The sequence below is a fragment of the Dendropsophus ebraccatus genome, chromosome 4, assembly GCF_027789765.1.
Source record: "Dendropsophus ebraccatus isolate aDenEbr1 chromosome 4, aDenEbr1.pat, whole genome shotgun sequence".
Taxonomy (NCBI): domain Eukaryota; kingdom Metazoa; phylum Chordata; class Amphibia; order Anura; family Hylidae; genus Dendropsophus; species Dendropsophus ebraccatus.
The window spans coordinates 80,559,099-80,576,861 of NC_091457.1; the positions used below are offsets into that span (position 1 = coordinate 80,559,099).

Consider the following 17,763-nt stretch of genomic DNA (forward strand, 5'->3'; position numbering starts at 1 on the left):
TACAATCATATGCTGCTTCTGGAAATCCATCTTATCTTGTGATGCTCTGATATTTACTATACAGCAATGTTCTGCATCTTGTGGCCCTGTATCTGCAGGGGAACTACAACTCCCAGCAAAGCATCGCTGTACAGGCACACACAGATATGCAGGAGGCCCCGGAGCAGTCACTTCCGGTGTGCTGCTTGTCAATGCCGAGTGCTTCCGGTTGATGGCGTCCGTTGCCATGGAGACACCAGTATGGAGACCGCGCGTTTAGAAGCTCCTAGGTGGTAAATACGGGTTCCGAGGCTCGGTTCCTCCGAAAGGGGGATACGACCGCGAGGAGACGGGAAGACTGGAGGGGGGTGGAGGTGGATTACAAAGCATAGCGAACGGGGTGCACAGGACTACAAGGGGGATACATGTAGGAGCGCATAGAAAAGTATGCGGGGTGGAATATAGCGGTGCACAGGTGGAACTATACCCAGGGGGTCTACACACAGGGTATATAGAGGGACGCAGGGGTGTATATACAGGTACATGAGATGGGGGACATATAGAACTACACAGGGTATATACAGGTACACAGGAGTGTATATACAGGTACATGAGATGGGGGACATATAGAACTACACAGGGTATATACAGGTACACAGGAGTGTATATACAGGTACAAGACAGGAGAATATGTAGTTACACAAGGTGGGTGATAGGGATACACAGGATGTATATAGAGCTATGCATGAGGACGCATAGAGGAGTGTATATACAGGTACATGAGATGGGGAGCTATGGAACTAGGTATATATATATATATATATATATATATATATATATATATATATATATATATATATATATAGAGGTACACAGGAGGGAGTATATAGCGCATTATATGTAAAGGTACATGAGATGGGGAGATGTAGAACCACACAGGAGATATATATATATATATATATATATATATATATATATATATATATATATATGAGAGAGAGAGGTACACATGAGGGAGTATATAGAGGATTATATATAAAAGTACATGAGATGGGGAGATGTAGAACTACACGGTATATACAGAGGTACACAGGAAGGAGTATATAGAGGAATATATATAAAGGTACATGAGATGGGGAGATGTAGAATTACACAGGCTATATATACAGAGGTACACAGAAAGGAGTGTATAGAGGATTATATATAAAGGTACATGAGATGGGGAGATGTAGAGCCACACAGGGTATATATAGAGGTACACAGGAAGGAGTATATAGAGGAATATATATAAAGGTACATGAGATGGGGAGATGTAGAATTACACAGGCTATATATATATATAGAGGTACACAGGGTATATGTAGAGGTACACAGGAGGGAGTATATAGACAGTCAGGGGTGAAGGGTATATCCTCCACCACTTCCAATCTGAATTTTTACATTTTAATTACACAGGAGGATCTGAATGTGAAAATCAAGAATAGAGTCTAGACACTAAATAGAATAAAGGTGTGGACGTCCTAACATCTTCATAATGGCCATCTATGAAGTTTACTCTCATCCGCTTCTTATAAGATACAGGACCAGTATCTGCTCCAAGGCCACGCTCTTCCTCTTCATGGTGCTAGTATTAACCTATATTCCTCCACTGTTAGTTGCATACCGCAGCCAGGGTAAGACCCTCTTCTCTCTTTCTCCCCTTTAATGCATTTCATACATTTTAGCACTGAAAGTATGTTGAACTTTTTTTTTTTTTTTTTTTTTTTTAAGGATTCTGGTTGAAGCAGAACACTTATGAAGAGCAGCCCAAAGTTAATTTCCGCTATGAGGCGTTACTCATTGCCCTTAACAGTAACACTGGGGGTTATATTGCTTGGAGCACATTTCAGACGTTCAACAGCTTAGTGGGGGACAGGCTTCGGATACCCCAAGTGTCGGTACGTAGTGATGTTCTATAAACTGATCATACAGACAGACTGTCCCAAATGTGTTTGCAGCTCATGTAACCCTAGTGCACCTCCATACTGAGGAGAGGAACCCAGCAGAGTGAAAAATTGGGCAAAACCTGACATTTCTAGTATCTCCCATACTGGGCATAAGCACTATGGGGGGATTTTATTAAATAGTTCAAATGAAAAATGGTCAATATTATGCCTTTTGTACCACCCTTTGTACCTACTTTATATAAACAGCTCCTATGCAGACCTATGTGTTCCATGGTTACAGACTGCAAGTATACCCAGAGTATAGTCTGCTCTGGCAAGCATGTGTTTTTTTTTTTTCTTCACCCCCTCTGAGCCCACTGACTGTGATCATATACAGACAGTAGTAGTGGAGTCAGATGGAGGAAAGTAACTGATTTTACTACAGAGTATTTGTTTGTAGTCTGTTACCATGGACACATGTAGAAGCTGCAGACATAAAAGGGTACATGGTTTTTAGTGAAGGCTATCTGCAATGTCGCTTTTATTTTTCTGTATTAGAACAATAAAAGTTGTTTGCAATGGTGCATATGTCCTTTAACTTTAGTAAGTGGATACAAACCCAGTGTGATAGGTGGTGCTGTAGAAAGGCAAGGTGGTAAAAAAAAAAATCAATGTGTTAAAGGAGAAGTCCGGCCTCAGATAACTTTTGACAGGCGGCAGAGGCGAGTGTAACAATGAAGCATTTTTTACCTCTCCCTGTGCCCACGATGCGCCACCTGGAAGGCATTTTCCCTCGAGTTGCAATGACATAACAACTTGGGGAGGGGGGGGGGAATGCCTGTCCCGGCTGATGCACAGCACGCTAAGCCAGTCGTTGAATGGAGTGGTTTCCCGCCCGTGTCACTGACTGGCTGAGCAGCCAGTCCATCAGCTGGGTCATGACGTCGGCAGTGGGACAGGGAGAAGTGAGTCAGGATCCTTTGTTATTTTCCCCCATGCCCCTGCAATTTAAAAAAAAAAAAAAAAGAGAGTGGAAGACGGACTTCTCCTTTAAATATCACAAATCCCATGAAAACCTTACAAGCTTTACAGACTCATGAATAATACATCATGAAAGTTTAAAAAGCATAAATTAGAGTGGAGGACCACAGACCTGGAAAATATTAACATGTAATATCAGCTCATACATATATATACAGACTCATACAAATATATACAGACTGCTATTAAATGAATACGAATTGCTTCTAACTGCACTAATTGTATAGATGTAGAAAATAAAAAGATACTACTACAATCTATATACAAAATCGACTGACTTGAGCTCATAGGTATACTGTAATAGCAATTTATATAATGGCATTATGCTCGTAATTACAAATAATTAATAAATATGTACACACTAAAGATAGCTAGAAATAATATCCCATTAAATAAAGTGAGACGGAAAATAATAATGTAGTGTGACCAATATCAGTTTTATAAGTTCATACTTGGTACCACAAGCATGCAGCAATAAAGGGAATCTAACAGCAGCTTAGAATAATTTAACTTGCTGTTACGTTCCCATAGAGCAGGAGATGCTAAGGGAATAGGTCATTTTCTTACCCTTATCCCCCCAGCGCCATTGTCTTGCAATCCTGCATTTTTTTTTAAATAGGTTAATAAGGCAGTTTGGTGCATTAGGTGCAGTGCTACAGCCCTCAGTGCACCAATCTGTCCACACCAGTTCAAGAACTAACCTGCTGTTAGTTTTCCTTTAAATGATGTATATGTAGTAAAGTGGTGAAGTTCAGGTGCAAGCCGTGAGTTTTTAGCATGAATGTGCCATTGTACTAAAGGAGTCCAAAGATATCATGCAACATTGTCACCTTCATCTTTTAGGTTCGAGAAGAGGATAAAAATCAAGATGGAAAGATGGATCAATTGATTTTCAATTTGGAGCTTCCTTTATTACCTGTGGAGAATGTGTATGGTGTTCAACTTATTTTAACCTTCTCCTACCAGCTGTATGTAAGTGAAAATGCTGAGCATCCCTGGAATGGGAATACAAGCAACGAATGACAGAACATTAAAGAAGAAGTCCGGCAATTTAAAAAATTTGTCAGCCGGCAGGGGGCAACATAATAATGAATCACTATTTACCTCTCCCCTCGCCTGCAAGGCGCTGTGTCACAGGCCCTGCAACCCCAGCCGGAAGGCATTCTCCCCCAAGCCAATGTCTTTATGACTTGGATGACTCCGAGGAAAATACCTGGCCTGGCTGATGGATTGCCCCATCAGCCAATCAGTAACAGCTGCACTCTCCCGCCTGATCCTGAGCCTGGCGGGAGTTCCAGAGCAGTCAGGCAGCGCTGCAAAGGCACCAGGGAAGTAAGTAGGGATTGTTTATTATATTCCCCCCTGCCCCTGGCAAATGTTTTAAATTGCCAGACTTCTCCTTTAGGCATCCTTAATAGAATCTGTTTTGCAATGATAAACAGAGCTGTCTAGTCCACTACACAATGGACACCAACAAGCCCAGATGGACACGATGCTATATCTTGTCCCGGGGTCGGCCTTCCTCCTGGGGCGGGTCTAGAGCATCCAAGTCCTAGGCTTGCAGCGCCTCTCGCCCTGCCTCCATCCAGCCCAAGGAGCATGCAGATAAAAAGGAGAGACGGGTAGTCAGCCCCCTTAACCCCTCTGATTGGCTGAGCACTGGGAGCACCCGAAGCAAGCCGGAGGGTGGACCCCATAATGTATGTACTGGCCGCTGAGGGTTAAGGGAGCTGACTTTTACGCACTCGCAGAGGGATGACAATCCCGCTGCAAGTATGGAATCTCATTAAGGGTGCCTTTTTTTACACACCGGATCCGCAGTCGATTTCACGCTGCAAATTGGCTGAGCGGGAGGTCCAGTCAAGAACCCTCAAAGCAAGCAGGAGCAGGCAGGAGGTGATGTATGCTCTGGCCAGCGAGGGGTTAACTCACACGCAGAGGGATGTCAATCCAGCTGCGAGTATGTATTCTCATTGGGATGAACAGGCACTGGATCTGAAACGGATATCGCTGCGAATTTGCAGCGTGAAATACGCTGCAGATCCTTTGTGTGTGTGAACGCACCCTAAGGCTGGGTTCACACTACGTATATTTCAGTCAGTATTGTGGTCCTCATATTGCAACCAAAACCAGGAGTGGATTAAAAACACAGAAAAGATCTGTTCACACAATGTTGAAATTGAGCGGATGGCCGCCATATAACAGTAAATAACGGCCATTATTTCAATACAACAGCCGTTGTTTTAAAATACCAGCAAATATTTGCCATTAAATGGCGGCCATCCACTCAATTTCAACATTGTGTGAACAGATCCTTTTTGTGTTTTTAATCCACTCCTGGTTTTGGTTGCAATATGAGGACCACAATACTGACTGAAATATACATAGTTTGAACCCAGCCTCAAAATGACAGTTAAGGATCCGCAGCGGATTTTGCTTTAAATTCGCAGTGTGAAATCCGCTGTGGATCCGATGTGTGTGTGAACCCACCCTAAAAGAGTTGACACACAGCCTCTGATGCTGACCAATCAGCATCACAGGCTGCTTTCCTGGCAGCACAACTCACAGACAAAGCTGAGCTCAGTAATGGGTGGGGGAAGCTACAACATGGGGCCAAACATCCCTGAATACCCTGGAGGAAGACAGAGGCAGTTGGGTAACAGAGGTTTCTAGCAATAAATTTAGTGACAGGTCCTCATTAAAGACAGCTATACAAAGAGGCTCTTTCAGTAACATCAACTTTCACTGCGTCCTCATGACAGCACCACAATGGAGGACGTCACCCTTGACCCTATCAGGAACAGGAAATCACAGAGGTTAAAAGGGCACTTCCCACAATCCCCCTCAGTGTTTTTCCTGTTCCTGACAGGATCAAGGAACACAGAGGTTATCTGTGATCCTGTGTGGTCATGGGTTCCTAGGACAAAGGCTTTGAACGGCTTGCGAGTCCTTCCGGATGTCTTGCCTGGCAGTAGCATCTTCTGAGGTGCCTCCGGTCCCCCACTCCCCTTGCGGCGCTCCCGGAGTTAATGAAGGGGAGTCTGAAGACCCCGCGGCCCTCGGGATCCATGGCGGGTCTCCTGCGGCCTTCTCCGGTGGGTAAGATTAACTGCGCATGCGCACGCTTCTCACAGGGACGTAGGCACGTAGCGTGCGTCGCCTGCGTCACGTGCGTAGGTGACGTCACGCGCCCACCGGAAGACTCAGCTGATGGGAATTACGCGGCGTGGCGTGGAAATGGCGCCAAATTCAAATCTCCTGCGGTCTCTCCTCTATAAAGGCTGGTGAGTAGTTGATACATGTGCCTTATACTCCTGCATATCTTGTGCTATTATGGATGTTCAGGATGCTGAGAGAGGGGAGGCTGTGGAGAGAATCATACCTGCTGGCTCTGTGAGTTATACCCTGAGGGGTTCACTTACTTATTTTTGTGATAGGGAATCACCAAAGGGGAGTAGCTATCATATTGTTTTGGTGTCTCTCTATCCTTAGGTAAAGAAAGAGATACCAAAAAGAGCAATGGATAAAAGATGTCTGACCTATGTGATGTCTGACTCTGAATCTGAAAATTTTCAAGATGACAATGTTGAAATAGAAGATATTGTAGAGGATTGCACAACAGAAGCGCCTACGGTTACCCCTAATAAGGAACCGACTAAGTTTTGTTTTTCATCTGAAAATGCTGACACTCTAATTAAAGCTGTTAGAGCAGTAATGTAATTAGAGGACATCGAGCAACCATTATCTGCACAAGATGCTATGTTTGCAGGTCTAAAACCAAAAAAACGGAAAGTATTCCCTATTCATGAGAATATTAAAGATCTAATCTTTGCAGAGTGGAAAGAACCAGAAAAAAGGCTTCAGATTCCTAAAGAGTTTAAATCCAGATTTGTATTTGATGAAACCGAGTCTGAAACCTGGTCTACAACGCCTATGGTAGATATACCAGTAACCAAAATAATCAAAAAAACATCATTACCATTTGAGGATGCCTCCCACTTGAAGGACTCCATAGATAGGAAAATGGAGGGTCTCCTGCGGAAATCTTGGGAAGCCTCCACTGCAATATTAAACCCTAACATCGCAGCTACGAGTGTAGCAAGATCTTTACACATCTGGCTTGAGCAATTAGAGGCTCATATTGAGGGCAAAACATCCAGGGACTGCTCTCTACCATGCCAATGCTTAAAATGGCGGCTGGGTTCTTGGCTGACGCTTCAGCAGAAACCATTAGAATGGCAGCCAAGTCTGCAGTATTATTCAATGCCACTAGAAGAGCTCTTTGGCTTAAACACTGGCAGGGAGATGTTGCATCCAAAAATAAAGTTTGTCAATTCCCTTTTCAGGGTAAGCTCCTGTTTGGCCAAGACCTGGAGGAAATCTTGGAAAAAGCGGCAGACAGAAAAAAGAAGTTTCCTGACTCAAGTCAGCCGAAAGGTAAAAAACCTTTTCGTCCCTACACACAAAAAAAGCAAGATTACAAAGGCAAAGGCAAATCTGGCCGCTGGTCCTATCCCAAAGGAGGTAAGGGAAGAGGATTTCTCCTCAACCCTTCCTCTGAAGGGAAAGACAAGTGACTCCATCAAGGTGGGGGGAAGACTATCTCACTTTGTAACACACTGGGAGAAAGTCACTCAAAACAAGTTTATTTTAAACATCTTGAGAGAAGGGTACCTCTTGGACTTCTCCTCTCTTCCCCCCCCAAAATTCCAAGTTACCCACTACCAATCAGACAAGATGAAAGACCAACTGATTGATGGGGTAAAAGAGCTGTTAAATCTAGGAGCTGTAATTCCAGTTCCTTTGGAGGAGAAAGGACTAGGACATTATTCCAGTCTATTTCTAGTTCCGAAGCCCAACGGGACATTCAGAAGCATAATAAATTTGAAATCCCTGAACAGGTACTTAAAGTACAAAAAGTTCAAGATGGAGATGCTGAAAACTATCACTCCTCTGATTTACCCGAATGCAGCTCTAGCTACAATCGATCTGAAAGACGCTTCCTTTCATATCCCCATACACCCCTCACATCAAAAATATCTCCGGTTTGCGATACAATCATCCCAGTCAGTAAATCACTTCCAATTTACAGCACTCTCATTCGGGATATCTTCAGCCCCCTGGCTATTCACGAAGGTGATGTTAGAAGCTGTAGCAAACCTAAGATTACAGGACATTACTGTAGTTTCCTACTTGGACGACCTTCTCCTTATTGCTCCATCCCCACCCATCCTCTTAGGACACATACAACTGGTCCTACATTATCTTCAAAACTTAGGATGGATAATAAACTTCTCCAAGTCGGATCTTGTTCCTTCCCACAGGAAGAAATTCCTTGGCATGATTCTAGATTCCAAAACCCAGATGACATCTCTACCGGAAGAAAAGGTCACCACAGTCATATCCAAAGTGAAAGATTTCAGGAGGAAATCCGTAATATCAATAAGGAAAGCTATGTCCCTGGTAGGTCTGATGACATCATGTATCCCGGCAGTGCCGTGGTGCCAGCATCACTCCCGGACTCTCCAGACCAGCATGCTTCAGGTATGGGACAGATCTCCTTTATCCATAGACAAAAAGGTGACTATTCCTCTAAGGGTCAAATCTTCCCTCATCTGGTGGAAGACCAAGAAAAACCTCACCAAAGGAGTTCGATGGAATCCGGAAGCACCAGTTCAGGTCACCGCGGATGCCAGTCTTTGGGGATGGGGCGCGCATGTTCAAGGTCTGCACTTCCAGGGTCAATGGCAGGAAGTTCATCAAAAACAGTCGTCAAATTACAGAGAACTGAGAGCAGTTTGGGAAGCACTGAAGGCAGCAGAATCCCTTCTTCAGACATCAAGACATCAGACATCAAGGGGGAACAAGGTCTACTCTTCTTCAGAGATTGACAGCAAAAATATTCTCTTGGGCAGAAATGTCTGCAATCCATCTAAAAGGTACAGACAACATACTGGCAGATTACTTAAGTCGCCATCAGGTCCTTCCGGGAGAGTGGGAATTATATGCCCAGATATTCTCCAGCTTAGTAGAGAAATGGGGTTATCCAGAGATCGACCTATTTGCTTCAAGGTCCAACAAGAAAGCACAAAAGTTCTTTTCTGTAAACCCCCGGGATCACCCAGACGCACTGGATGCCCTACAGCAAAATTGGAATTCCAAGCTGGCATACGCATTTCCCCCCTTTCCACTGATTGCGAGGACTCTTCAGAAGATCCACTCAAGCCAAACCTTGGTAATCCTGGTAGCTGCGATGTGGCCCAAGAGAGCTTGGTTCAGTCTCCTCAAGTCTCTAGCCATCCAGGGCCCAGTTGCTCTTCCTCTACAAGAAGAATTGTTGATCCAAGGTCCTCTACGCCATCCAAATCTGGCCAGTTTGCACCTAGCGGCATGGCTTTTGAAAAGTCCCTCCTTGCAGCTAGAGGGCTATCGGAAAAAGTGATAGAGACTACTTAAAAATAAGAAAGAAGTCACCTCTTCTATCTACTCAAAACAATGGAAGAAATTCCATTCTTGGTGCGGTGACTCTCCACCTGATATGCTCCATCCTGAAATTCCCAGAATTTTAGATTTTCTGCAAGATGGTCTGGATAAAGGATTATCCATAAATACCCTAAGGGTATATTCACACGGGCGGGCTCGCAGCGAGATTCTCGCTGCGAGCCCGGCAGGTCCTGGCAGTTCCCATAAACTACATACTTGCTGCAGTCTAAACGACCGCAGCGAGTATGTAATTATACCGCCCTTAACCCCTTCTGCCCCCGCCGGCTCCCCCGCTGTAAGCAGCATACATTACCTGTCCTCGCTGCACGGGTCCGGCGTCCTGCTCTCCCGTCCGGCCAATTAGTGTGTTGCCCAGCCGCAGCCACTGATTGGCCGGGCGGGAGAGCAGGACGCCGGACCCGTGCAGCAAGGACAGGTAATGTATGCTGCTTACAGCGGGGGAGCCGGCGGGAGTAGAAGGGGTTAAACGCGGTATAATTACATACTCGCTGCGGTCGTTTAGACCGCAGCAAGTATGTAGTTTATGGGAACTGACAGGACCTGCCGGGGTCGCAGCGAGAATCTCGCTGCGAGCCCGCCCATGTGAATATACCCTAAAAGTCCAAGTGTCAGCTCTAGGATGTATATACGATACCCAAATAGCAGACCTTAGGTGGATAAGACGCTTCTTTAAGGCAGTAGCCAGGATGAAGCCCAAAATTACAAATCTAGCCCCTCCTTGGGACTTAAACACAGTCTTGTCTGGTCTCTCTAAAGAACCGTTCGAACCAATTAATGAAATTTCCCTGAAATTCCTCACCATTAAAACTGCCTTTCTAATAGCCATAACTACGGCCAGAAGAGTTGGGGAACTTCAGGCATTATGTATTATGGATCCCTTTTGTACTATTCTGGAAGACAGAATAATATTCAAACTTAACCCTTCATTCCTTCCAAAGGTCGTCACAGACTTCCATAGATCCCAAGATATCGTGGTCCCATCCTTCTGTAGTGACCCAAAGAATGAAGGAGAAAAACTTTTTCATAATTTGGATGTAAGAAGATCTATTATCCAGTATCTAGAGATGACTAAAGATCATAGGAAAGATGAGAATCTCTACTTCAATTCCAAGGCCCCAACAAGGGCAAAAAAGCAACAAAAAGCTCAATTGCAAGATGGATCAAGACAGCCATTTGTGAAGCCTACACTACAATGGGGAAGGATCCCCCTACCGGTCTAAAGGCGCACTCTACTAGAGCCATAGCAGCTTCATGGGCAGCTAGATCAGCCTCCCTCGAACAAATTTGCAAGGCAGCCACGTGGTCTTCACCCCACACGTTCTTCAAGCATTATTGTATGCATATTGGCACTTCTCAGGACCTGGCTTTTGGGAGAAAAGTGCTCCAGGCGGTTGTCCCTCCCTGAAAGTCTAAGTTGGTATGTCTCCATTGTGGTGCTGTCATGAGGACGCAGTGAAAAGCAAGAATTATTACTCACCGATAATTCACTTTTCATAAGCTCCTCATGACAGCACCCTTAGATTTCCCGCCCTTATTAGTGTATGATCCTGTATGGTTTCGTTATAATTACACTGAGGGGGATTGTGGGAAGTGACCTTTTAACCTCTGTGATTTCCTGTTCTTGATAGGGTCAAGGGTGACGTCCTCCATTGTGGTGCTGTCATGAGGACCTTTTGAAAAGTGAATTATCGGTGAGTAATAATTCTTGCTTTTCTATTACTTTTTTTCTGCCTAAAATAACAAGTAATATATTTCTGTTTGTGCAGAGGATGTCAACATTTGTTATGCAGAGCATGGCATTCATTCAGTATACCTCCCCTATTCCTGGTGCCAAGCTTTCTATCAATGGAGACCTGAGACTTCAGCAGAGACAACCTCTAGGTCACCAGGGACTGGATACCACCTACAATGTAAGAAGAACATCACATTACAACAACTGAGGACATGGGACAGATTATTGTATCTATGTCAATCCGACCTGTCTTACATTCTTTAGAGTGGTGCAGATGGTAGTTTATTCTAGATCAGTGGAATCCTGTATTTCTATTAGAAAATCCAATAGGGCAATAGTCCAGTGCTGTGCTGGTTTAGTAAATTTGCAAAATAAGAGCCTGGAGGCACATTATGTAGCACACATGTGCCTTTATTCTCGTGCAGATGTAGTTGTTTTTGGAATATTGAAATACACATAAACAGGTCACATTCATAGAAAATGAGAAAGCCAGATGTGGAGCTTGAGTAACAATGTTTTGTTTTGCATTTTTTTCCACTTGCACCGCAGGTATCTGTTATCAATGGAACAAGCCCATTTGCAAGTTCTTACGATCTGACAAACATCATATCCGCTTATCAGGAAAGAAACGGTAAATGCAATACAGAAAAATTTCTTCCATAAAATTTTCATTATTAAAACCCTCTGCTATCGAATCTGTCCTGGCCATGTAAAAGATCTTATAACTAACTAGTCATGCACCTGTGTAATCATCACATAAGAAGGACAGATTTTACCCATAAAGGGGTATACCCACCTGGGACTCTTATTGGGTATCTACAGGATATGCCATAAGTGTCCCCTAGATGCAGGCCACATCTATCTTCAGGTCAAGGGTTCCCCGGTCACTGGAGGAGGTTGAGAAATAAGGGTGCCTTTACACAGAGAGATTTATCTGTCAGATTTTAGAAGCTGAATCCAGGAATGGATTTGAAAAGAGGAGAAATATCAGTCTACTTTATGACGTGTTCTCTGTTTATAGCAGGGATGTCAAACTCAGGCCCTCCAGCTCTTGCAAAACTACAAGTCCCATCATGCCTGGACAGCCAAAACTTTAGCTTTGGCTGTCCAGGCATGATAGGAATTGTAGTTTTAAAACAGCTGGAGGGCCTGAGTTTGACACGTCTGGTTTATAGTCTGTTCCTGGCTTTGGCTTCAAAAATCTGTCAGATAAATCTCTCTGTGTAAAGGCACCCTTAAGAACAGCAAAATCCAGCAAGGTATGCAATTTTCCATTTGTAAAACTTCTATTAAAGTCAGTGGGAGTTATGCATACTTTAACTCACCATCTTTGGTTGTTTTCGGAGAGGAGCCCTTGATCTGAAGATAAGTAGAATCTGCATCTAAGAGACACATATAAATTCAAATATACCAAACACTATTCCAGATTGGTCCAGTACACCTAGGGGGCAATAAACATTTTACAGAGGGGGTGTACATCTTTTAAAACATAATTTCTAAAAATGCTACTTATAAAAGGGACCTTACAAACACACAAAACTGATCAAGCAGGCACCATCGAAGCAACAACACCTGTAAACGTATACTGCACAAAGACCTAAATTCATCAAATGCAATGTCACCGCAGATGATGGGTGCAATTCAGGTGTTTGCTAGAAAAAAAATAGGAGAATTCCAATCCACCCCAAGGCTTAAGGTAGGTTTGAAAATGAACGTTATACAAAGTTTACCATGCCATGTCGGAAAGTGTAACACTGTCCCTTTTTCCACAAGGACTGTTGGTCACCCACCCTATTAAGGGTGACCCCTTCCCCAATCTCCTCTTTGGTGTGACCCTCTTATACCTTCATATATTGTCCAGCTCCAATGTCAAAACAATAATGCGGGTAGATTTAAACTGCAGCCATGCAATGGCACAGGTATGCTAGGCAGGTAGGTATAATATGTAGCAGTGCAGTGGCACAGATATACTAGGCAGGTAGGTATACTATGTAGCGGTGCAGTGGCACAGGTATGCTAGGCAGGTAGGTATACTATGTAGCAGTGGCACAGGTATGCTAGGCAGGTAGGTATAATATATAGCAGTGCAGTGGCGCAGATATACTAGGCAGGTAGGTATACTATGTAGCAGTGCAGTGGCACAGGTATGCTAGGCAGGTAGGTGTAATATGCAGCAGTGCAGTGGCACAGGTATGCTAGGCAGGTAGGTATAATTTGCAGCAGTGCAGTGGCACAGGTATGCTAGGCAGGTAGGTATAATATATAGCAGTGCAGTGGCACAGGTATGCTAGGCAGGTAGGTATAATATATAGCAGTGCAGTGGCAAAGATATACTAGGCAGGTAGGTATACTATGTAGCAGTGCAGTGGCACAGGTATGCTAGGCAGGTAGGTGTAATATGCAGCAGTGCAGTGGCACAGGTATGCTAGGCAGATAGGTATAATTTGCAGCAGTGCAGTGGCACAGGTATGCTAGGCAGGTAGGTATAATATATAGCAGTGCAGTGGCACAGGTATGCTAGGCAGGTAGGTATAATATATAGCAGTGCAGTGGCAAAGATATACTAGGCAGGTAGGTATACTATGTAGCGGTGCAGTGGCACAGGTATGCTAGGCAGTTAGGTGTAATATGTAGCAGTGCAGTGGCACAGGTATGCTAGGCAGGTAGGTGTAATATGCAGCAGTGCAGTGGCACAGGTATGCTAGGCAGGTAGGTATAAAATGTAGCAGTGCAGTGGTACAGGTATGCTAGGCAGGTAAGTATAATATATAGCAGTGCAGTGGCAAAGATATACTGGGCAGGTAGGTATACTATGTAGCAGTGCAGTGGCACAGGTATGCTAGGCAGGTAGGTGTAATATGCAGCAGTGCAGTGGCACAAGTATGCTAGGCAGGTAGGTGTAATATATAGCAGTGCAGTGGCACATGTATGCTAGGCAGGTAGGTGTAATATGTAGCAGTGCAGTGGCACAGGTATGCTAGGCAGGTAGGTGTAATATATAGCAGTGCAGTGGCACAGGTATGCTAGGCAGGTAGGTGTAATATATAGCAGTGCAGTGGCACAGGTATGCTAGGCAGGTAGGTGTAATATGCAGCAGTGCAGTGGCACAAGTATGCTAGGCAGGTAGGTATAATATGTAGCAGTGCAGTGGTACAGGTATGCTAGGCAGGTAGGTATAATATGTAGCAGTGCAGTGGTACAGGTATGCTAGGCAGGTAGGTATAATATATAGCAGTGCACTGGCACAGGTATGCTAGGCAGGTAGGTATAATATGTAGCAGTGCAGTGGTACAGGTATGCTAGGCAGATAGATATAATATGTAGCAGTGCAGTGGCACAGGTATGCTAGGCAGGTAGGTATAATATGTAGCAGTGCAGTGGCACAGGTATGCTAGGCAGGTAGGTGTAATATATAGCAGTGCAGTGGCACAGGTATGCTAGGCAGGTAGGTGTAATATGCAGCAGTGCAGTGGCACAAGTATGCTAGGCAGGTAGGTATAATATGTAGCAGTGCAGTGGTACAGGTATGCTAGGCAGGTAGGTATAATATGTAGCAGTGCAGTGGTACAGGTATGCTAGGCAGGTAGGTATAATATATAGCAGTGCACTGGCACAGGTATGCTAGGCAGGTAGGTATAATATGTAGCAGTGCAGTGGTACAGGTATGCTAGGCAGATAGATATAATATGTAGCAGTGCAGTGGCACAGGTATGCTAGGCAGGTAGGTATAATATGTAGCAGTGCAGTGGCACAGGTATGCTAGGCAGGTAGGTGTAATATATAGCAGTGCAGTGGCACAGGTATGCTAGGCAGGTAGGTGTAATATGCAGCAGTGCAGTGGCACAAGTATGCTAGGCAGGTAGGTATAATATGTAGCAGTGCAGTGGTACAGGTATGCTAGGCAGGTAGGTATAATATGTAGCAGTGCAGTGGCACAGGTATGCTAGGCAGATAGGTATAATATGTAGCAGTGCAGTGGCACAGGTATGCTAGGCAGGTAGGTATAATATGTAGCAGTGCAGTGGTACAGGTATGCTAGGCAGATAGATATAATATGTAGCAGTGCAGTGGCACAGGTATGCTAGGCAGGTAGGTATAATATGTAGCAGTGCAGTGGCACAGGTATGCTAGGCAGGTAGGTGTAATATATAGCAGTGCAGTGGCACAGGTATGCTAGGCAGGTAGGTGTAATATGCAGCAGTGCAGTGGCACAAGTATGCTAGGCAGGTAGGTATAATATGTAGCAGTGCAGTGGTACAGGTATGCTAGGCAGGTAGGTATAATATGTAGCAGTGCAGTGGCACAGGTATGCTAGGCAGATAGGTATAATATGTAGCAGTGCAGTGGCACAGGTATGCTAGGCAGGTAGGTATAATATGTAGCAGTGCAGTGGCACAGGTATGCTAGGCAGGTAGGTATAATATGTAGCAGTGCAGTGGCGCAGATATACTAGGCAGGTAGGTATAATATGTAGCAGTGCAGTGGCACAAACTTAGCATTCCACTGGGTGAGTGCCCTAAGTGGCATAGTGTTGGCAGTGGCTCTTCCCGTTGGATCGGTGAGACTGTTCCTGTTTGATACATGGTTTGTTGAGGGGACACTTAGGTCACCATAAAGTACTTGTTTGTCATGACTAGCCTTACATCAAGTCATCATGATGTACAAGATGCAATGTAAGATCAAATTGCCAAACTGTGAAGTCCACAAGAGGGACTTGTCAAAAGGTTTGTTTTGTCGGAAACCCCTACCGCTCTTGGCTTTTGGCTCACTGATCTTCCTGTCTCATTGCAGGAGTCAGTTTTCATAGACATACTATAGAACCTATAGAACTCCTTAGGTGGGGAGGGCAGAGAGCCAGGGAGTGAAGCGTTCACCTACGTTCTTCTTCCTGGCCCCATCTGGTGTGCACCAGCTTTGAGGCCAGATTCAACACATTGGAAGATGTGTGATATTAACATCTAAACTACTAATTGTTGTAAGTGTATTTTTTTTATTAACTCTGACCTATATTATAATAGTACGTTTTCCACATTCAAGCCTGGCCACGCTGCTTTCAAGTGCTGCCATTTACATGGTCTTGTAATATAATAGAGAACTTGATGGTTTCTGCATAACTATTATTACATTTGTTTGATCTGAATACTACCCCCATGAGAGAAATATGTCCGTAGCACTTTGTATATTTGCTTTAATAAGTTTCTTTCCTTGTATAATCCCTTTATCTTCACAAGTGGTTCACATGGGCCTGGTGATCTATTCTCTGCAGCTGAATTCTTTATATTTACAGCTATGGTTTGTTTTATATAGTTTTTATTATGTTTATTAATTTCTCAACATTTTTCTATTCAGTTGACACTGCATATTGTTTCCTCTGTATGGGGTGCCTAGACAATCTGACCATCACCCAGGCAGCCCCCCACCCTGCCCTTACCTGCTTGCCATCGGCATGTGTAATAGTGCCGGCAGCGAGCAGGGAACGAGGAGCAAGCGAGCGCTGACCTGACAGGTTGGCGCTCACTTGCTCCCTCTGGTCGCCCCTTTTAATAGGGGCTTAAGATTGTCAGGCAAGTGTGGTGGCAGAGGGGGCAAGGATGGCATTTAAAAAGCTGTCTGACAGCTTTTCAAAATGTAATCCAAAAAGTGTGGCCTCAGGTAAAGTAAAGTCTTTTGATTTGTATAATTATGTCTTCTATTTGATTAAGGGGCTGTCCACAAGTACAGACTCACAGCGTAAATCTCACTGCGAGTCTGTCAGGTCCCTTTTTACTACATACTCGCAGCAGTCTAAACGATGTGTATGTAATTCTGCCGGCCCCTTAACCCCTTCGGCTCCCGCCCCGCTGTCTCTGTATATACATTACCTGTCCTCGCTGCACGGGGTACCGCTGTCCTGCTCTCCCGCCCGGCCAATCAGTGTGTTGCCCAGCCGCAGCCGCTGGGTGGGAGAGCAGGACAGCGGGACCCTGTGCAGCGAGGACAGGTAATGTATATACAGACACAGCCAGGCGGGAGCCGAAGGGGTTAAGGGGCCGGCAGAATAAGATACACGCAGCGGTCGTTCAGACCGCTGCGAGTATGTAGTGAAAGGGACCTGCCAGGACCTGACAGACTCGCAGCGAGATTTAGAGTCTGTACGTGTGGACAGACCCTGAAGTTCATGATTCTGCTATCTCTTTTTTTTCCCCCTCCCATTACTAAGTGTAGAGATATTAGTATGTGTATAAGCGGTCCTATTTTTTGTGTTGCAGTGACTACAGTTTTGAGCACTCCTAATCCAGTATGGCTGGTGGGAAGAGGCACTTCTGATCCATTCGTGATAAATGCTGTTATCCGTTACCCTGTGGAGACTATTTCATATCCTTTCTTTGTTGTAGTCATATTTTGCAGGGTCCAACATTTTATTTAAAAAAAACCCTGACCTTTGTTAGTTGCTCAGTAGGAAATCTAATGGAAATCAGAGATGAAACATGTATTTCTAAGAAAGATAAAGAAAATTGTTGAACTTTGTTTTGCATAGTCCTGCAACTTTTATTATCAAGGGTCCTTTCTCTTGAAATTTCCTTTGTATATAATGTCCTGGGT

The 17,763-nt window shown here is 44.4% G+C and overlaps 1 protein-coding gene across 3 annotated transcripts in view; it reads left to right on the forward strand.

The window, feature by feature from the left end:
* The first annotated feature begins 201 nt into the window (after positions 1 to 201).
* The window catches only part of TMEM231 (transmembrane protein 231), a 100,213-nt gene continuing 82,651 nt past the window's right edge, over positions 202 to 17,763 (forward strand). Inside the window, exons 1-7 of one of the 3 annotated variants that reach the window (XM_069966152.1) lie at positions 202 to 272; positions 1,435 to 1,652; positions 1,750 to 1,916; positions 3,789 to 3,917; positions 11,216 to 11,359; positions 11,731 to 11,812; positions 17,430 to 17,534. In XM_069966152.1, the coding sequence (XP_069822253.1) occupies positions 1,514 to 1,652; positions 1,750 to 1,916; positions 3,789 to 3,917; positions 11,216 to 11,359; positions 11,731 to 11,812; positions 17,430 to 17,534 (766 nt within the window). In that variant the 5' untranslated portion in view covers positions 202 to 272; positions 1,435 to 1,513. The remainder of the gene's footprint in view (positions 273 to 1,434; positions 1,653 to 1,749; positions 1,917 to 3,788; positions 3,918 to 11,215; positions 11,360 to 11,730; positions 11,813 to 17,429; positions 17,535 to 17,763) is intronic. The other 2 variants (XM_069966148.1, XM_069966149.1) reach the window with 2 other exon arrangements.